Source organism: Mobula birostris, chromosome 7 (genome assembly GCF_030028105.1).
Source record: "Mobula birostris isolate sMobBir1 chromosome 7, sMobBir1.hap1, whole genome shotgun sequence".
In the NCBI taxonomy this organism is placed as follows: domain Eukaryota; kingdom Metazoa; phylum Chordata; class Chondrichthyes; order Myliobatiformes; family Myliobatidae; genus Mobula; species Mobula birostris.
The window spans coordinates 36320559-36338748 of record NC_092376.1 but is presented as its reverse complement, the minus strand read 5'-3'; the positions used below and the strand labels follow the sequence as shown (position 1 = coordinate 36338748).

Sequence of the window (18190 nt, the reverse complement as noted above, 5' to 3'; positions counted from 1 at the left end):
GAGTATTGCATGTAACTCTAGACACCAGACTAGAAAAGGTGTGATAGTGAGAGAAAGAGTGCAGTTATATATGGGGATATTGCTGAGGTATGGAATTTCAGTTGTGGTAATTTTCTGTGGAACAAAGGATGCTGAAGGGAGATTTAGTTAAGGCGTATATAATTATGGATCACCAAAGCCTTAATGATAAAGAAGTATTTATTCACTTTTTCAGAAAAGTCTTTGGTAATTAAATGGGTTAATTGAACTTAACTGATGGAAAGGTTTGTGGAAATTTGAAGAACACTCCTTCCAGTGTAATTGATACCTCTAGTTTCCTGGAGCCGCAAAAATTCTGCTTGAAGAACTCAAGGTCGAGCAGCATCTGTGGTGGGAAGGGAATTGTTGGTATTTCAGGACAAAGGCCTGCTTCAGAATGGATAATGTAGGCAGGAACCTGGTTTACATATAAAAGATAATTAACCTGATACTTTTTACAATCTATTAAATTGTCAGTGGTTTGAAATTCCCAGTTACCCAGAATTAATTTGGATTCTACATTGTTAAAAATACGATTATGTAGAATACACATTTGTAACATCATCACTTTCAAGAACCTTAAGTAATTTTACATGTTCTCTTTTTTTTTCTTTGATAGTCATCCAGAGTCCACATAACACGTGCTGTTCTTGAACAATTTTTATCCTTTGCTAAATATCTGGATGGTTTGACTCATGGAGCACCCTTATTAAAGCAGTTGTGTGATCATATTCTATTTAATCCTGCTATCTGGATTCATACTCCTGCGAAGGTATGATTTTAGTACATTTGGGAAAAAAATGTATATTGTATGAAATGCTTCCTTGAGTCTTTATTTTACAACTCTTCTGCACAATATCCATGTGTTGGCCCTACTTTCAACTCCTTTGCAAGATAAGAGATTTAAACTCATTTTCATTTGTGGGTGATGAAAGGCTGTTTAATTGCATTATTGGAAAATGCACATTATCTCCAGGATTTAGTGAGGATCATTCAGGGGCAGAAGTTCACAACACAGTGCTGGGGGAATTCAGCAAGCTGAGCAGTATCTGCAGAAAGAAAGGAATTGTCATTGTTTCAGGTCAAAGTCTTCCAACATCAAGCTTGTTTGACCTGTTCATTTTCTCCAGAGGATTGTTAACAGTTTAACCTGTTTTTCTTTGTCTCTAAACATGAATATGGGCTTATCATAAGCCATCACCAAAATTAAACCTTTGCAACAGTGTTCAATCAGAAGTTCCGATGATCAACCAGTCATAAAATGTTACTGCAGTGCTTCTTCAGTGACCTTTCTTCCATTATATGGTCAAATGTGGGGATGCTCACTGATAATTGTATAATAAAGTTCTACTCAAAACCTGTCAGTAAACTTAAGTATCTCATCCCCATGCTTGCAGAAACAAAACATAAGGCAACTTTCAGGTATGGATTGATAAGTAGCAAATAACATTTGTGCCATAAAGTCCCCAGGCCATGACTATTTCCAGCAAGAAAAAAGGTCTTAATTATTGAACCTTATGATTGAATGGAATTATCATCACCACTTTCCTCACCATTACTGCAGAACATCCCTGACCAGAAACTCAATTGGGCTAGCTACCTCCCTGCCTGAATGACAAGTACTGGCCAGAGACTGGGTCTCTTTGATGAGTGGCTCATCTCCTGACATTCCAAGGACCTTCAACTACTGTAGTAGGGAGTATGATGGCATATGCTTAATCTGCCTGAGTGCAACTCCAGCAGCTTACAAGAAGCTTAATATTATCCTGGACAAAGCAGTCTGCATGATTTGCACAATCTTTGACTCAAACATCCATTACCAGTATCACTAAAACACAGTTACAGCAACATGAACAATCTACAGAATGTTCAGCAGTTACTTGTGCAGGATACACTCATAGTGTCTCCAAACTCAACAACCACAGTCAACAAAAACTTGAGAGTAGGAATATGAGAAAATCATTACCTGCAAGTTTCCCGTAGAGACATACTTTATTCTATATTAGAAATATATTGCAAGTCCATCATTTACAGGGGTGATGCCTGAAGCAACTTTTTCAACAGCACTATGAGAATATCTTTACTAGCAGGATGACAGTGGTGCCAGAAGCTGACTTAACATTACCTTATTAAAGGTAGTTTAGAATCGGTAATAAATTCTGCCTTCCCAGCACAGCCAAGCTAACAAAAATGCATGGGGGGAGAAAAGATATGTTATTTGAGATTCTGGACTAATTTAGGTGTGTTGTAGTTAATTCTTCAAATTAATTAATAAAAGAAAATTAACATGTAAAGATTTCTTTTTCCACAATATTGCTTTAGTTCCACCCTCAGCACATCTTCTGCTGAAACGCTTGATTAACTCTTTTTAGATAAGCTAGTTTGAAAGCAATGAAAAGCATTCAAGAAGGAGTTTGAGGGATTCACTGAAATATATTCCCATGGAGAAGAGTGAGATTGATCCTAGAGGATTGTTAACATTGCAGCATTGCTTTGAAAAGCAAGGAACACATAAAACAAGTAATAGCAGGTCAGGTAATTTTCAATAGAGGTATTATTGAAATCAGTTACGAAGGACCTGTAAACTTTTATGCAGGAGATGTAGATTAATTTGCGATAGTTGAAATGGTGGTGTTGAAGGGTAGTAAAGCCTGAGTAACTTGATCAAACTTTTTCAGGAGGTAACAAGCAGACCAAACAAGGGCAGTACATTTGAAAGATTCATTGTAGATTTTAGCAAGGCTTTTGACAAAACCCCACATGACATGCTGGTTAGGAAGGTAGCCACCTATTGGATTCAGAGGTGAGTGACATAATTGAACTAAAATTTGTTTGGTTGCCGGAAACAAAGCATAATGATTTGTGACTGGATGGCAGTTACAAGTGGCATTCCGCAGGGCTCAGTACTTCGTTCATTGCTTGTCTTAATATATATTAATGTTTTAGGCTTATATGTACATCCAAAATAAAGAACTTCACAAATGATATTTAAGTAGTGGCCTGTGGTTTATAGTGAGGAGCATAACTTTTGTCTGCATGACTATATAGCTAGTTTGGTTATTTGAGCAGAAAAATAATGGACTTTGATCTAGAGAAACATGAAGTACTACAATTTGAATGGCACAGGAAAGTAAGAGAATGCATAGTAAGTAGAATGGTATTGAGCAATGTGGGGGAACTAAGGGATCCTGAATTTCACATTCACAGATCCTTCATGTTAGCAGGACAGTTAGTAAGTGGTAAAGGAAGTCAAACTAATTTTACTATTGAAGTCTGTGTATGTCACCATATACTACTTTAAGATTAATTTTCTTGGACGCATTTACAGGAAAATCAAGAAATACAGTTGAATTTATGTAAAAATGTACATAAAGTCTGACAAACTAATGTGCAAAGGCAAATTGTGCAAATAGAAAATAAATAATCCTGAGAATATGAGTTGTGGAGTCCTTGAAAGTGAGTCAGGAAGTTATGGAATCAGTTCCAATTTGAGATGAGTGAAGTTATCCACATTGGTCTGGAGCCTGATGTTTTTAGGGTAATAACTGTCCTTGAACCAGGTGGTATGGGACCTAAGCCTCCTGTACCTTCTACTCAATTCAAGATACAAGTTTATCAGGTGTACATGGAAACATACAGTGAAATGCGTCATTTCTGTCAACAACCAAGACAACCAAGGGTGTGCTGAGGCAGCATGCAAGTGTTGTCATACATTCTGGTGTCAACATATCATACCCACAGTGTTCTGCAGAACAGCACAGAATACAACAACAGCACAAAAACAATAGCAAAATAAGCCCCAATTCTCCCTGTCACCCATGCACATACATAGTTGTTTGACTCAGGACAGGCCTTCTATCTCCAGCAGACTCTGACTTAGCCGACAGACATTACAGCTTCGACCTCCTCAGAAGACTCTAGGGATTCGCAGGCTTGGCTTCAGCTGATGTGCCTCGACTTCCTAACTTATGCCCTTGTGCCTCAGTCCTTGGCATTGAACCCAGGACACGCTGATCGCCAAAAGCTCGGGACTTATGGATGGTTGTGGTGTGGCCTGGATGGTGGGCATCCTCGATAATGGACGTTGCTTTTATGTGGCAACGCTCCATGTAAACGTACTCAGTGGTAGGGAGAGCTTTGTCTGTGCTTTCCTTTATTACCTACAGCACAGAACATTAGCACAAAGATGTTTAAATAGAATTGTAGTGATGTTTTGAATACAGTTTAAATACATCTATCACTGCACTGAAGAGGGTCTAGAGAAGATTTGAAAATATTGGCAGGACTGAAAAACTTCAGATGTGAGCAGAGTGGATAAGTTTATTGGAACTAAGGGAGCTGAGTTTAATTGATGTGTACAAAGCTAATAAATAAATGCTAATAAATAGAAGTGATTGAAATGATATTAAATAAGAAAATAAAACAACTTGCATCTTTCATCCTTAACTCTATGTTGGGATCTCCCATTCAAATCAGTGGATGAATAGTTTGCCACTGAAGGATTTATGTCCAAAACATTTTAGTTTGATTTTATTTGCTCCACTGCTGACAGATCTAAATATTTTTTACTATTTCTGTTCTTATGTTAAGTTTCAACGTTTCTTTTCTTTTTATCTGTCTATCTTGAAACTATTTTTGAATGTTTCAAATATTACATGTTCAGACATTCTATCTCAATAATGTACCATTGTATTTATAGGATAGCATTAAGTAAAAGCATTGGACAAGAATGATTTTGCTTCTTGAGTACTTTGGGCTGCTGAGCATGAAAATTGCTATGAAATTTCTCTGTCATACACTTTTTTTAAAATATCATGTAGTGGCGTTGATACGCAATGAGTGAAAACAACACACTGACTCGAGCAGGGTTGGGTTGAACTGTTTACTGTTTGAATCGGCGTGCGCTTCAGTAACCCGCTCCCAGCAACCCCCGCTCTTTGCGGGGCAGAAGCGACGTCGGCTTCTGGGCCAAGGCGTACCCTGCACTCAGAGTCCTCTTGGTTGCCGCTGGCTGTGGGCTTGCCGGCGACTGCTGGAGCTGGTTCGCTTGCTGCTTGGTCGAGCCACCACATGACCCCCCCCCCCCCCGAACTGGCGATAGGAGGTGCAGAGCCTACACACTCTCAGTTATTTTAGGTGGCTGGCCTCGACGTCATGGGGGTGGTACTGCAACCAGGCGTTCAAGGTCGAGGTGCGCCGGTTTGAGACGGTCAATGGTAAAAGTCTTGTCCCGACCGCTGATGTCGAGAATGCAGGTCACTCCATTATGGTGCACCACCTTGTAGGGTCCATCGTATGGTCGCAGCAGGGGTGGTCTGTGCGTGCCTCGGCGAACGAAAACATACTTGTTCTGTTGTAGGTCTCTGGGCACGAAAGAGAGTGTTGTTCCATGGTGGGACATCGGGACTGGAGCAAGTGTTCCAAGCCCCTCCCGGAGTTTAGTTAGGACTCCAGCAGGTGTGTCCTCTGGGCCACGGGGTGCTGCCACAAACTCACTGGGAACTGTGAGCAGCACCGTAAACCAGTTCGGCCAATGATGTGGCCAGGTCCTCCTTGGGTGCAGTACGGATACCAAGCAGCATCCAGGGGAGTTCGTCAACCCAGTCTGGCCCTTGGAGGCGTGCCATCAGGGCCGACTTCAAGTGCCTGTGGAAACGCTCCACCAGGCCGTTGGACTGCGGATGGTAAGCAGTGGCCGTGTCAGCGAGTGGAACAGCCTCCGGCCACCTCATGAACCTGTCCACCATGGTGAACAGGTATCTCGCTCCTCTTGAAACTGGCAGTGGGCCGACGATGTCCACGTGGACATGTTCGAACCTTCTATGTGTCGGCTGGAAGGGTTGCAGTTGGGCCCTCACGTGCCTCTAGATTTTGGAGGTTTGACAGTGTGTGCATGTCCTGGCCCAGTGCCCGACCTCCTTGCATAGGCTGTGCCACACAAACCTGTCTGCGATCAGCCGGATGGTCGCCCGGATGGAAGGGCGGGCTAAACCGTGCAAGGTATCAAAAATGCGGCGCCTCCAAGTGGTCGGGACAATGGGCCGAGGTTGCCCGGTGGACACATTGCAAAGGAGCTTCTTACCTTCGGGCTCAATGGGTATGTCTTCGAGGCGGAGTCCTGAGACTGTGGTTCAGTATGCCGGCATCTCGCTGTCCAGCCGTTGCGCCTCAGCTAATGCCGCATAATCCACCCCCGGAGACAGAGAGTGCACTGATTGGACGGAGGTTTGTGACAGCGCGTCTGCTACCATGTTTTTCTTCCCGGAGATGTGCTTGATCGTGGTGGTAAACTCCGAGTTGTACGACAGATGGCGTTGTTGGCGGCCCGACTACGGGTCCGACACTTTGGCAAATGCGTAAGTGAGAGGCTTGTGGTCTGTGAAGACCATGAACTCTCTCCCTTCCAGGAAATACCTGAAGTGCCGGATGGTAGGTACAGGGCCAGCAGCTCCCTGTTGAAAGTGCTGTACTTAAGTTGCGGGGGACGTAGGTGCCGGCTGAAGAAGACGAGCGGCTTTCACTGACCTTAGATGAGCTGCTCGAGCATGCCGCCAACTGCCGTGTCGGAGGCATCCACAGTGAGGGCAGTGGAGACGTCGACCCGGGGGTGGACTAGGAGCGTGGCATTTGCTAGCTCATTCTTGGCTTGTTCGAAAGCTGCCTTCGCCTCCTCTGTCCAGCAGACCTCTTTGACCTTGCTGGACATCAAGTCAAAAAGGGGCTGCATGATCCGGGCCGCTGAGGGCAGGAAACGGTGGTAAAAGTTAACCATCCCAACAGATTCCTGCAGGCCTTTAACAGTGCTGGGCCTGGCGAATTTCGGATTGCCTCAACTTTCGCCGGCAGAGGAACAGCTCCATGGCGGTCAATCTGGTGTCCCAAGAAGTCAATGGCGGATAGGCCGAACTGGCACTTGGCAGGGTTGATAACCAGGCCGTAGTTGCTTAGGCAGCGGCAGAGCAGGCATAGATGTGCTAGATGTTCCTGGCAGGAGCGGCTGGCGATAAGTATGTCATCCAGGTAGATGAACAGAAAGTCCAGACCTCACCCTACTGCGTCCATCAAGCGCTGGAAAGTCTGCGCCACGTTTTTGAGCCTGAACGGCATCCTGAGGAACTCGAACAGGCCAAAGGGGGTAATGAGGGCCGTCTTGGGTACATCATCCGGGTGGACTGCGATCTGATGATACCCTCGGACCAGGTCAATATTTGAAAAGATGTGCGCCCCGTGCACATAAAGTTCTGGATGTGAGGTACCGGATAGCGATCGGATGTGGTGGCATCATTCAGCCTCCGATAGTTGCCGCACGGTCTCCACCCTCCCGCGGACTTGGGCACCATATGGAGTGGGGAGGCCCATGGACTGTTGGAATGCTACACAATCCCCATCTCCTCCATCTTCTTGAATTCCTGCTTCGTGAGGCGGAGCTTGTCGGGCGGTAGCCTGCGGGCCCAGGCATGAAGGAGAGGTTCCTGTGTGGGGATGTGGTGCATCACGCCGTGCTTGGGGTTTGTTGAGGAAAACTGCGGCATGAGGATAGATGGGAACTCCGATAACACTCTGGTGAACTCGTTGTCGGAATAAGTGACAGAGTCCAGGTGCGGGGCCAGTAACCTGGCCTCACCGAGGGAGAAAGACTGGAACGTCTTCGCAACGACCAATCGTTGCCCCTTCAAATCCACTAGCAGGCAGTGCACGTGGAGGAAGTCTGCACCTAGCAATGGCTGTGACACTGCGGCCAGTGTAAATGTCCATGTAAAGCGGCTGGAACCGAACTGCAAGGGGATGGTTCTTGTGCCGTAGGTGCGGATGGTGCTGCTGTTGGCTGCCATAAGTTCTGGTCCTGTTCTTCTGGATCAGGTATCGTGGCTTGAGGGGGGTAGGACACTGATTTCCGCCCCCGTGTCCACCAGGAATCTTCGCCCGGAGAGCTTGTCCCAAATGTAGAGGAGGCTATCATGGTGACCAGCCGCTGTAGCCATTAGCGACGGCTGGTCCTGGCGTTTCCCTGGAACGAGCATGGCGGTTGGCAGCGGCAGGCCCCGGAACCCCACCTTTGACAATACAAACACCAAGACTCAGAAGTGGTGCCGTCCCTTGGTGTGGGTGTTCAGTGCTCCGCTGCTGGGGTGTGGGAGGTCTGAGCTTTCGGCCGTGCCGCAGCACTAATTCCGATGGTGGTTCCGCGAATTTGTTTGGCGTGCCAGAGCCTATCTGCGCGGGCAGCCACCCCGAGTGGGTCTTTGAAGTCTTCAACTGCTAGCAGGAGGCGGATGTCTTCTGGCATTTTCTCCGAGAAGATCTGTTCAAAAAAGCAGACAAGGCTTATGGTCGTCTGCCAGTGCTAGCATGTCACTCATCAGGGCTGATGGTGCGCGTTTGCCCAGGCCGTCCATATGTAGTAACCGCGCGGCCCATTTGTGGCGGGAGAGGCCAAACGTGCGGATTAACAGGGCCTTGAGTGCCTCGTACCTGTCTGTTGCTGGGGGCTGACGCAGAAAGTTGATAACGCGGCGCCCGCTGTCTCCTGGTCGAGGGCGCCCACCACATAGTAATACCTGGTGGCGTCTAAGACAATTTGCCTAACCTGGAACTGGGCCTCCACTTGCTCCAAGCAGACCAGGGGTTGGGTGGTCCAGAAGGTTGGCAGTTTAAGGGAAACTGCATTCTGCAGAGCCGAGTCGTTCATGTTGGGTCCAAATGCTGTTGGACCGTCAGGGTCACCAATGTAGTTGCGCTGATACGCGACGAGTGAAAACAACACACTGACTCGAGCAGGGTCGGGTTGAACTGTTTACTGTTTGAATTGGCGTGTGCTTCAGTAACCCGCTCCCAGCAACCCTGCTCTTTGTGGGGCAGAAGCGACGTCGGCTTCCGGGCTGAGGTCTGCCCCGCACTCAGAGTCCTCTCGGTTGCCGCTGGCTGTGGGCTCGCCGGCAACTGCTGGAGCCGGTTCACTTGCTGCGTGGTCGAGCCGCCACAATCACCTATATTTGTTATTTCAATTCATAAAACGTCAAAATAACTGCTGCCAAGATTAAGGAAGGCATTTTTTGTTGGTCTACAAATCAAACAGGTCAGCAATGACAGGCAATTCAAAGAACTTCAAGTGGGACCAGAGAAAATCCCATGGAAGGCATTCAAGGATGTTTTTGAAAACTTTCTTAGTAACTACAGAGCACCAAACTATGTGCAACTGGTTGAAAACATGCTTCAAGAATACAAAACCATAAAGTGCAACATGTCACTAAAGCATCTTCTTCCTTGCAAATCTTGGTGCTGTCAGTGATGAGCATGGCGAAAGGTTTCACCAGGACATTGCATCATGGAGAAATGGTATCAGGGCAACTGGAATCTATCAGTGTTGTCTGATTATTGTTGGACACTCAAGTGAGAAGCCTCAGACATGGAGTACAAATGAAAATCATCAACAAAACGTTTCTAGTTGAGTTGAATTATTGCAAAGTGTCAGCACCGTTGTGCAATAAACACATTATATTCAGTAAAAGCTAATTTCTTGTTTCTCCAGATTCCTATGTGATACAAGTAGTGTGAAATTATATTTTTGTTCAGCTTCAAGCGGTCTATCGTAAACAAAAAAAATCTGAGAAAGAAACACTTTTGAAAAAATCTGTTGTCCAGTGCATTTAATTTTACCCATCCAAAAAATTAAATGTCCTATGATTGCAGTTGCAATTTTATGTTGCAGTTGCATCATTCTCATTGAAGATAACATCCGTTAGTATTATAGCATTCATGAGTTAACGTAGTAGACAAATAAATGTTCATTGCATGCTTTTTAACAGGTTGAGCAATTGATACTTCTACATTTATCTTGCAGGTACAGCTTTCACTATATACTTATTTGTCTGCTGAATTCATCGGTACGGCTACTATCTACAGTACTATCCGTAGAGTAGGCACTGTACTGCAGCTAATGCATACGCTCAAATATTACTACTGGGTAATTAATCCATCTGATTGCAGTGGTATATCTTCCAAAGGCCAAGGTAAGAAATACATCAATCTTCTTTACAAAGGTTATGGTTAACAGACAAGTTTTGCTTTACTTCTCATATTTTAATGTTGGCAGTTTGAGGCATTTGAATTTGCTCAATGTCACTCAATTGCTTCAGCAATTGTTTTAACTGGTATTCTAACAAATTATATTCAAAGATCTGATTGACACATGATACATTCCTCAAAACGTGTTAATATGGGGGCTTAATTTGCTACTCTGATACTCTGAAATATGGATAAATAAGCCAGAAGTCAACTCTGTTCCCTTCACTCCATTTCACAATTAGAAATGAGAAGGGGATTCCAGGTATCCTTACCAGCTGGAAAGTAATTTACATAGAACATAAGCATCACAATGTTGTGCTGAACTGAGGTATATAAATGCAGTAGAAATGCCAACTGTGGCTTATTTCCATAATTCTAGATTATTTTGTTAATTGAAACTTCATTCATGCTTTGGTCACCTCCTAGCCTTGGTGATTTGAGTGCTCTTTTGGTCACTTTCCCTCTTTGCAACATCTGTAAATTTAAGTTAATCTAAGACACTATTACTTTATCCCAGTGTAATTCATTCCACACCTTGCTCTTTGACCTGTATTGGATGTCTTCCTGACAGCACCTCAGTTTTAAGTTGGGTTTTGAATATCATCCCATCTTTGTAACATCCTCCAATCCTCCAAAGTATGTATTTTTTCAACTGTGGCTTCCGAAATGTCTTCCATTTTAATTATTCCATTGTTGACGTCCATAGCTTCATTTGCCATGGCCCGATTTCTGGTTTTTAAACATCCCCCTTTCTTTCTTCTAAGCTGATTCTTAAAAACTCTCTTTGAACTCTGTTGATCACCTGTTCTTATATCTCCTTAGGCAGCTTGGTGTCATGTGTTGTTCATCTGTGTTCCTACGAAGCACCTTGAGGAGCTTGTTTATGTTAAATGAACCATATAAAATACAACTTGTTGTTTAGGAAGACAGATGAGAAAACTGATCATGGTCAGCTTTGAATAATGTGTCAGTGGCTATCAGCTTCCACTTGGCTCTGCATAGGTGATTGTTGCAGCATTGATTTATTATCACTTGAAGTATTGCTATTAAGTTCAATAAGTACAGTGAGAATGGTATCACTTGCAATAAAAAAGGAGCTTGGGAAATTATCTGGGCTGTTGAAGCCAAATTGGTAGTTTGATCTTTGAATTAACAAATTGTCTGACAACCTGGGGATGAATGAAGTTAGCTTTTGATAAGTGGTTTTAGATAATGGTAGATTAATTTTGAGTTGGCAGCAATATAACTAATATGTGATGTGATCTTGAAAATATTTCTGGCCAATTAGTTGAATTCTAGAAAGATTTCAAATATTATTATTAGTTATTTATTATTGGGAGAGCGTAAATGACACAATGGCGCAAACAGTTTATAAAGGATCAGGCCTAACTGATTGCTCTTCATTCTGTGTATTGTTGGAAGTTTTGAGTAGGCATTGAGATTAGAGAAACAAGCTCATCTGAAGTTGATGGAAACTTTATTAATATATGGAAGTGGAAGCACAAAGATCCTGCATGTGATTTTCTGTTAGTTTGCATAAGAACATTAAATTTAAATTATGTTCAGGTAATTCATGTTGTTGGGATGAGAGGGCAGGCAACATTTTATTTAAAGAGAAAGGAACTGCATAGTAAGTTATCTCTTGTTGAACATTCTGTATGAATTTAACTGTTTTTACCCATTGCTGAATTTCAAGATGTATTTTTTTTTCTGCTGATCATTTGGGTTCTTGCGAACCTTTGCGTAAATTCACCTTTTTTTCTTTGTTGCCCCCGTACCTTAACTGATACCAGTGGATTTGCTCCAAATAGAAATACTGCTCCTTTGAGATATCTGGGGATAAACTGTAGGACTTCAAGCATGTGAGGTAATATTTTTATAGCACTATACCAAGTTTCTAATATTTGTACAATACCACCTGGATATAGACATGTACCTGATACAGAGTCTCAAAATCTCAATGGAGTTTAGAATAAAATTCCACTGAGGTAAGTGAGGACTAAAGTAAATTGGCACTGCTTTATCTAACTGTTTCCATGAAGCTCTGACTGTGCTATGTCTGCCATAGGATATTTGATTGGTGGCTGGCTACTGTTACTTGATGAAAGAGTCATCCCTAAACATTGAGATTCCTTCCCCTCAATTTATACCTGCCGCAACCTAGTGTGTTGCTGCATTTTAATATGTTGATGCTTCGACTGTGACAACTGTCATGGTGGTTTATTTTTGTGCATTTTTATTTCCCTCTTATTGTGACATTCCCTTTAAAATTGGTGACATACCATTTTTTCACTCAGTAGTGCAATGTTTGAACTAGCTTGTCCTGTTATTGAGAGCCATTATTTGAATAAACTTTCCCAAGAATACTCCTGCAGGTTATACTTTTTGTTCTGGCAAGCTTTGCAGCATTTCTTAACTATTTAGATCTGAATATACTTCTCAACAATATTCATGCAGGCCATCCTTTTTGTTCTGGCAGGATCTGGGATGGCATGGTAGTGTAGTGGCTAGCACAATGCTTTACAGTATCAGCGATTTGGGTTCAATTCCTGTCGCTGCCTGTAAGGAGTTTGTATGTTCTCCCTGTGACTGTGTGGGTTTTCTCTAGGTGCTCCGGTTCCCCCCCACAGTCCAAAGACGTACTGGTTGGTAGGTTAATTGGTCATTGTAAATTGTTCCATGATTAGGCTAGGATTAAAATCAGAGGGTTGCTGTGCCGCGCTGGTTGAATGGCCAGATGGACCTTTTCTGCACTGTACATCAATAAAATGAAATTTCTTAATTATTCAGATCTGAAAGCCAAAAGTCAGTTTTAGTGAGTCTTTGCGAATGGAAAATTCATTTGCAAAGCTGTAAATTTGCGCATGCAAAGTAAATTTTTGCTCTGCACATAAATAGTGTTGGTAAATGGATCTACTAATTTTTTCCACATCGCTCAAGTATTGATAGCAGATTATTAGATGCTCAACAATGGCCTCTAAAGTCATTGCAGCTAGCGTGATCTTTTGCTTAATTGTACTGCTTGGAATGGCTTAATTTAATTTCAGTGATTGTCTATCTAGACTTATTTTGCATTCAGTTTCACAGTTTTGAGATTGGATATTAATGCATATTTTTTGACTTGACATAACAAAGCTACAGCACAGCCTTCATCATATGCTGGAGATCTGTCAGTTGACCATAAACCATTTTGCTACTGTCTATAGAAGACAGGTATTTTACCATCATCATTTTAAGATGAAAAGTCTTATTACAGTGGCAAGTAGGCTTGAGTGAGTGGCGGGATTTTACCTAAAAGCTCAGGACGTCTAATGTGAGGTGACACTATCTGTGCTTTTGCACTGCCTGTTATTTGTGCATAGTTGTCACATGGTGAGACTTTACTCTTCCAATGTTGACATGGAGTAAAGCTAAAGAATTTTTTTTCCCAATTTTCTCCCCTTCTCTCCTCTCCTGAAGGTGGTGACTCATGCTGGGGTATGGTTCCACAGGCACCAGCAGCCCTCCGGTACCTCACCCAAGGGTCTGTTCTTCATGTGTAAGCCTACAAGGTGAGTATCGGTGGGCTATTCGACTGTGGGGCATCATTGCCAAGGGAGTCCTTTCTTCACCTGTCCGTGCATGCAATTTTTAGTGAGATATCTTTGTAGTGATCTGGAATAGAAGACCAGTCTGGTTTTTGTATTCCCTCACTCTGCTTTGGAACATTGAAAATTGAGGCATCATTGTTGATTTTGTGTTGAATTTAACTGGAGCAGCATAGGGTATATAGAAGTAACATCTAAAATACAAATGAAAGTAAGAAATCACTGGTCAGGATTATGCTGACTTTGCAAAAATGTATAGATTAGATTTTAAAATGAGACCTGTGAGGTATATTGTAATACTTGGAATAGTTGCAACAGTTCATTAGAAATAATGGTGATAATGTGCAGTGTAGCTCAATCTAATTGTATAGTCTCTATCACTGCATTTTGAGCATTGAAAAATAGCAGTAACTGTGTCCATGCCAGTGCTGGATTAAGAGTAAACTTGTTCTTTCTGCTGCTTATTTTTATACGCTAGTTGTGTTGGGGTATGGTTTTCTTCTTGAGATGACGTGAAATATATTTTGTAATCCCATAGGAAAATGATATATATCTTTGTATCTTTTCTGCTCATCTCCAATTAATCTTGTATTGGTTTGAATATACATTCATCAACATGGTGCTTCTTTCTGGTCCTTTGTTAACTATTGGTTTAAACTATTTATTCTTCTCTGTTTCTGAATTGTAATAAGGATGAAGGAAAAAAATAACAAAATTGTTAAAAGGATCCAGTATTTGACTGCTTTTGAACCTCCAGTATGCCAACACTTCATGCAAAAACTAGATACATAAGCAAAGTTTGTTGAACTAGTAACTGTTATAATTGTTCTTAAGAGACTTTGGTTGTAAACTTTTGTTTTACCAGACTGAGGATAAGTTCTCTTGAATGTTAACTATTATGTTGCATGTTCAGCTAAGAAAGTGGTTTTGTGAAATGCAGAAAGTAACCTAGCAAGAGAAGCTGGTCATGTAGCTTTTTACTGATTTGTTGTAGTTGTGAATGGATCTGCAGTTGATGATATTTAATGTAAGATAAATTTGATGAGGTAATGCCCACATAGAGATTATATACATAAGTAGCAAGATTATAACTTAAAGTTTAAAACTGGAAATACTGGTAGAACATTGTGGAGGAAAATGGTGTTCTACAAAAGGAATAAAAGGAAATCAAGATTGAGATTTGCAATTTTCAGGATAGGGAAAATGGAAATGGGTCAGAAGAATCGTCAATAAATGTTTGAAGTCACTTACCCAAGAAATGTAGCTCTTGTTATTTTTGGTGAGAGAATGGCAGATAGAACAAAATACATAGAATAATACAGCACAGTATGAGTCCTTTGGCACATGATGTTGTGCCAACCTATATAAATCTACTCCCAAGATCAGTCTATCCCCTTCTCTCCCCACACAGCTCATAACCTTCCAATTTTCTTACATCTCTGTGCCTATCTAAGAGCCTCTTAAATGTTCCTATTGTTTCAGCCCCTACCACCATCCTTGGCAGTGCGTTTCAGGCACATACCACTTTCTGTGTAAAAACAAAAGCACTTTCTTCCCAAAACTTTCCTCCATACACCTTAAATGGATGTTCTTTGGTATCGGCCATTGCGTCCAGTGTAAAAGGTGCTGGCTCTCCTCCGTATCTTTGCCTCTCATAATCTTATATGTTTATCAAGTTGACTCTCATCTACCTTCACACTGAAGAAAAAAGCCTTAGTTCACTCAACGTTTCCTGATGAAGCATATTATTTAATCCAGGCAGCACCCTGATAAATCTCCTCTGCACCCACTTTAAAGCTTTTATATCCTTCCTATAATGAGGCAACCAAAACTGAACACAGCACTTAAATTGTAGACTAAGCAGAATTTAATAGAGCAGCAAAATAACCGAGGAACCTTATATTCTATCTCCTCCCCACCCCCCAACCATAGACCTCTTAACCATCTTATCAACCTGCATGGCAATTTTGATGGATCTATGAACTTGGACCCCAAAACCACTGTTTCTTCACACTACTAAGAATCCTGCTATTAACCTTATTCAGCCGTCAAGTTCCATCTTTCAAAGTGTGCCACCTCATACTTTTCGAGACTGAACTCCATCTTTCACTTTTCAGTCCAACTCTGCATTCTGTCAATGTCCTATTATAACCTATGGCAGCGTTCTATGACTATTTACAACACCACCAACCTAACGTAATTTGCAAACTTATTAATGCACCCTTCCATTTCCTTATCCAAGTCATTTATAAAAATCACAATGAATAGGAGTCCCAGAATAGATCTCTGCAGAACACTACTGGTCGCCGGCTTCCTGGCAGAATATGGTCCACTTACTACCATCATCTGCTTTCTCTGGGAAAGCCAGTTCTAAATCCACACAGCCAAATTTCCATGAATGCTATGCATCATGACTTTCTAGATGAGCCTGCCAAGGTGAACCTTAACACCTTACCAAAATCCATATGCACCGCATCCTGTGCTCTACCTTTATTCACATGTATTTTTGCATTAACTAGATATTTAGCACTTTTAGAATGTGGCCACTGGAGCTGTTTGTGCACATCAGGTTGACAGGCACAAATATCTGATGTGGTATATTCAAGGCTTACATTTCACGCTCTCAGACATCACATCAAGAAATGTATGGTTTAGATTTTGTTGTCAACAGTGTTTTAACTGCAAATGGCATGTTATCTTGTGTTAAGGAGCAGATGTTTTGAAATGCCAGTACCCAAAAGTTGCTTGTAATGAGATTAGTTTTGTGAAACCACATTTCACCATTTTCCCCATCACGTATCAATGTCATGAAATTACTATGAGTGTGAGATTGATACAAACTAAATTTGCCACAAAGATTGAAATTTTCAAATACAAAATTTCTTAACAATGCAATTACAAACAATTTCTCTGTTAATGGAAATTAACAGTCCCATCCTTGAAGGCTGTTGATAGTGAAGGTTATTACTGGGGATCTTGATCAGTTAGAGAAGCGGGTTGGATTGGATTTCAATGCAGATACTGCAAGTGTGAAGTGATCCAATTTGGAAAGTAAAACCAGTGGACAAATTATACAGTGAATGGTAGGGTACTATGGAGACTAATGAAATTGAGGGATGCATAATTTATTGAAAGTGTGCATAGGTAGGAAGGGTAGTGAAAAATAATATTTAGCACGCTGGCTTTCATTAGTCAGGGCACTGAGTATAGCAGTTGGAACATTTTGTTGTTACTGCTGATAATGCACTTGGAATACTTTGTATGGTTTAGGTCACCCTGATATAAGAAAGATGTGGTTAAATTGGAGTAGTTGCAGAAAATATTTACAAAGATGTTACTAGGAATAGAGGGCCTGAGTTATATGGGGAGATTCTCCATGCCAGGTCTTTATTCCTTGGAATGTTGAAAATGAGAGGAGACCTTATAAAAATACTTAAAATTATGGGAGGGAAAGGTTGGATGGATGGGCAGTCTTTTCCCTAGTGTATGGCAGACCAAAACTGGAAGTAGGATGGATGGACAGTCTTTTCCCTAGGGTATGGGAGACCAAAACTGGGGGGCATAGATTTAAGGTGAGGGGAAAGATTTCAAAGGGACCTGAAAGGTAACCTGTTAATGTAGAGGTGTTGAGTAAGTGGAACGAACTGCCAGAAGAAGTGGTTGAGGCAGGTACAGATGTCTCACTTAAAAAATACTTGGATAGGTACATGGAAGAGTGGTAGTCTGAGAGTAATTTGATGAATGCAGGAAATTGGGACAAACTAGTGGTCACTTTGGTCAGCATGGACTACTTGTATCAGTGCTGCATTGCTCTGATCCTAAGTTATCAGTTGTTATTGATGTTAACAAAAATGCCAAATTGGAACCTTCTTTAAGCTTTTTTGACTTTTGTTTCTTTTTCTCTCATTAATGAATATTTTTTCTTTGTATATGTGTTTCGGCACTCTTAATTTATATTGCTCTTATCCTTCAATACGATAGGTTAAGGAGATACATTATTTGCTGTCATGACCATTCAAGTTTCACATACTATTACATTCAGTTGTTCATTCCTAACTAGAGTATTTCCCTCCCTGATGCTAAATAACCATGAGCACTGTTAGCCTCATTGCCATTTTGTCGTCAACAATCGGTATGGCTATTTTGAATTTCCATTAGGTAGATCTGTTGTATATGTAATCTTTGACCCTGGTATAAATGCATCCAGGAACCTAGAGTGAGATTTTATTTCTAAACATTGAGACTATGGCAAGGTCTTTGCTTTAATACTGGTTTGTCGGGCAGTTTTTCAGATAAGTTTGTGTTCTATGTTAACATTAAATGATGCTTTCATGGACTGTATGCTTTAATAAGCTCTAACTTATAAGCACATGTTTGATTTTAGAGTTGCTGTTAATGTTTTATATTGATGTCAATTCTAGAGTGGTAAGTTAGTGTAGTAAGTACTTGCGTTATACTTTTTTTTACTGTGTTGATGTATTTCGACAAGAAAATTTTGGACTTTAGAGGATCGAGGATCA

The 18190-nt window shown here is 41.6% G+C and overlaps 1 protein-coding gene across 9 annotated transcripts in view; it reads left to right on the top strand.

Moving 5' to 3' along the window:
- nbeaa (neurobeachin a) overlaps positions 1 to 18190 on the top strand; it is a 908137-nt gene that overhangs the window by 259277 nt on the left and 630670 nt on the right. For all 9 annotated transcript variants that reach the window (XM_072262897.1, XM_072262901.1, XM_072262905.1 and 6 more), the window contains 2 exons: positions 638 to 790; positions 9860 to 10028. In XM_072262897.1, coding sequence (XP_072118998.1) covers positions 638 to 790; positions 9860 to 10028 — 322 coding nt within the window. The remainder of the gene's footprint in view (positions 1 to 637; positions 791 to 9859; positions 10029 to 18190) is intronic.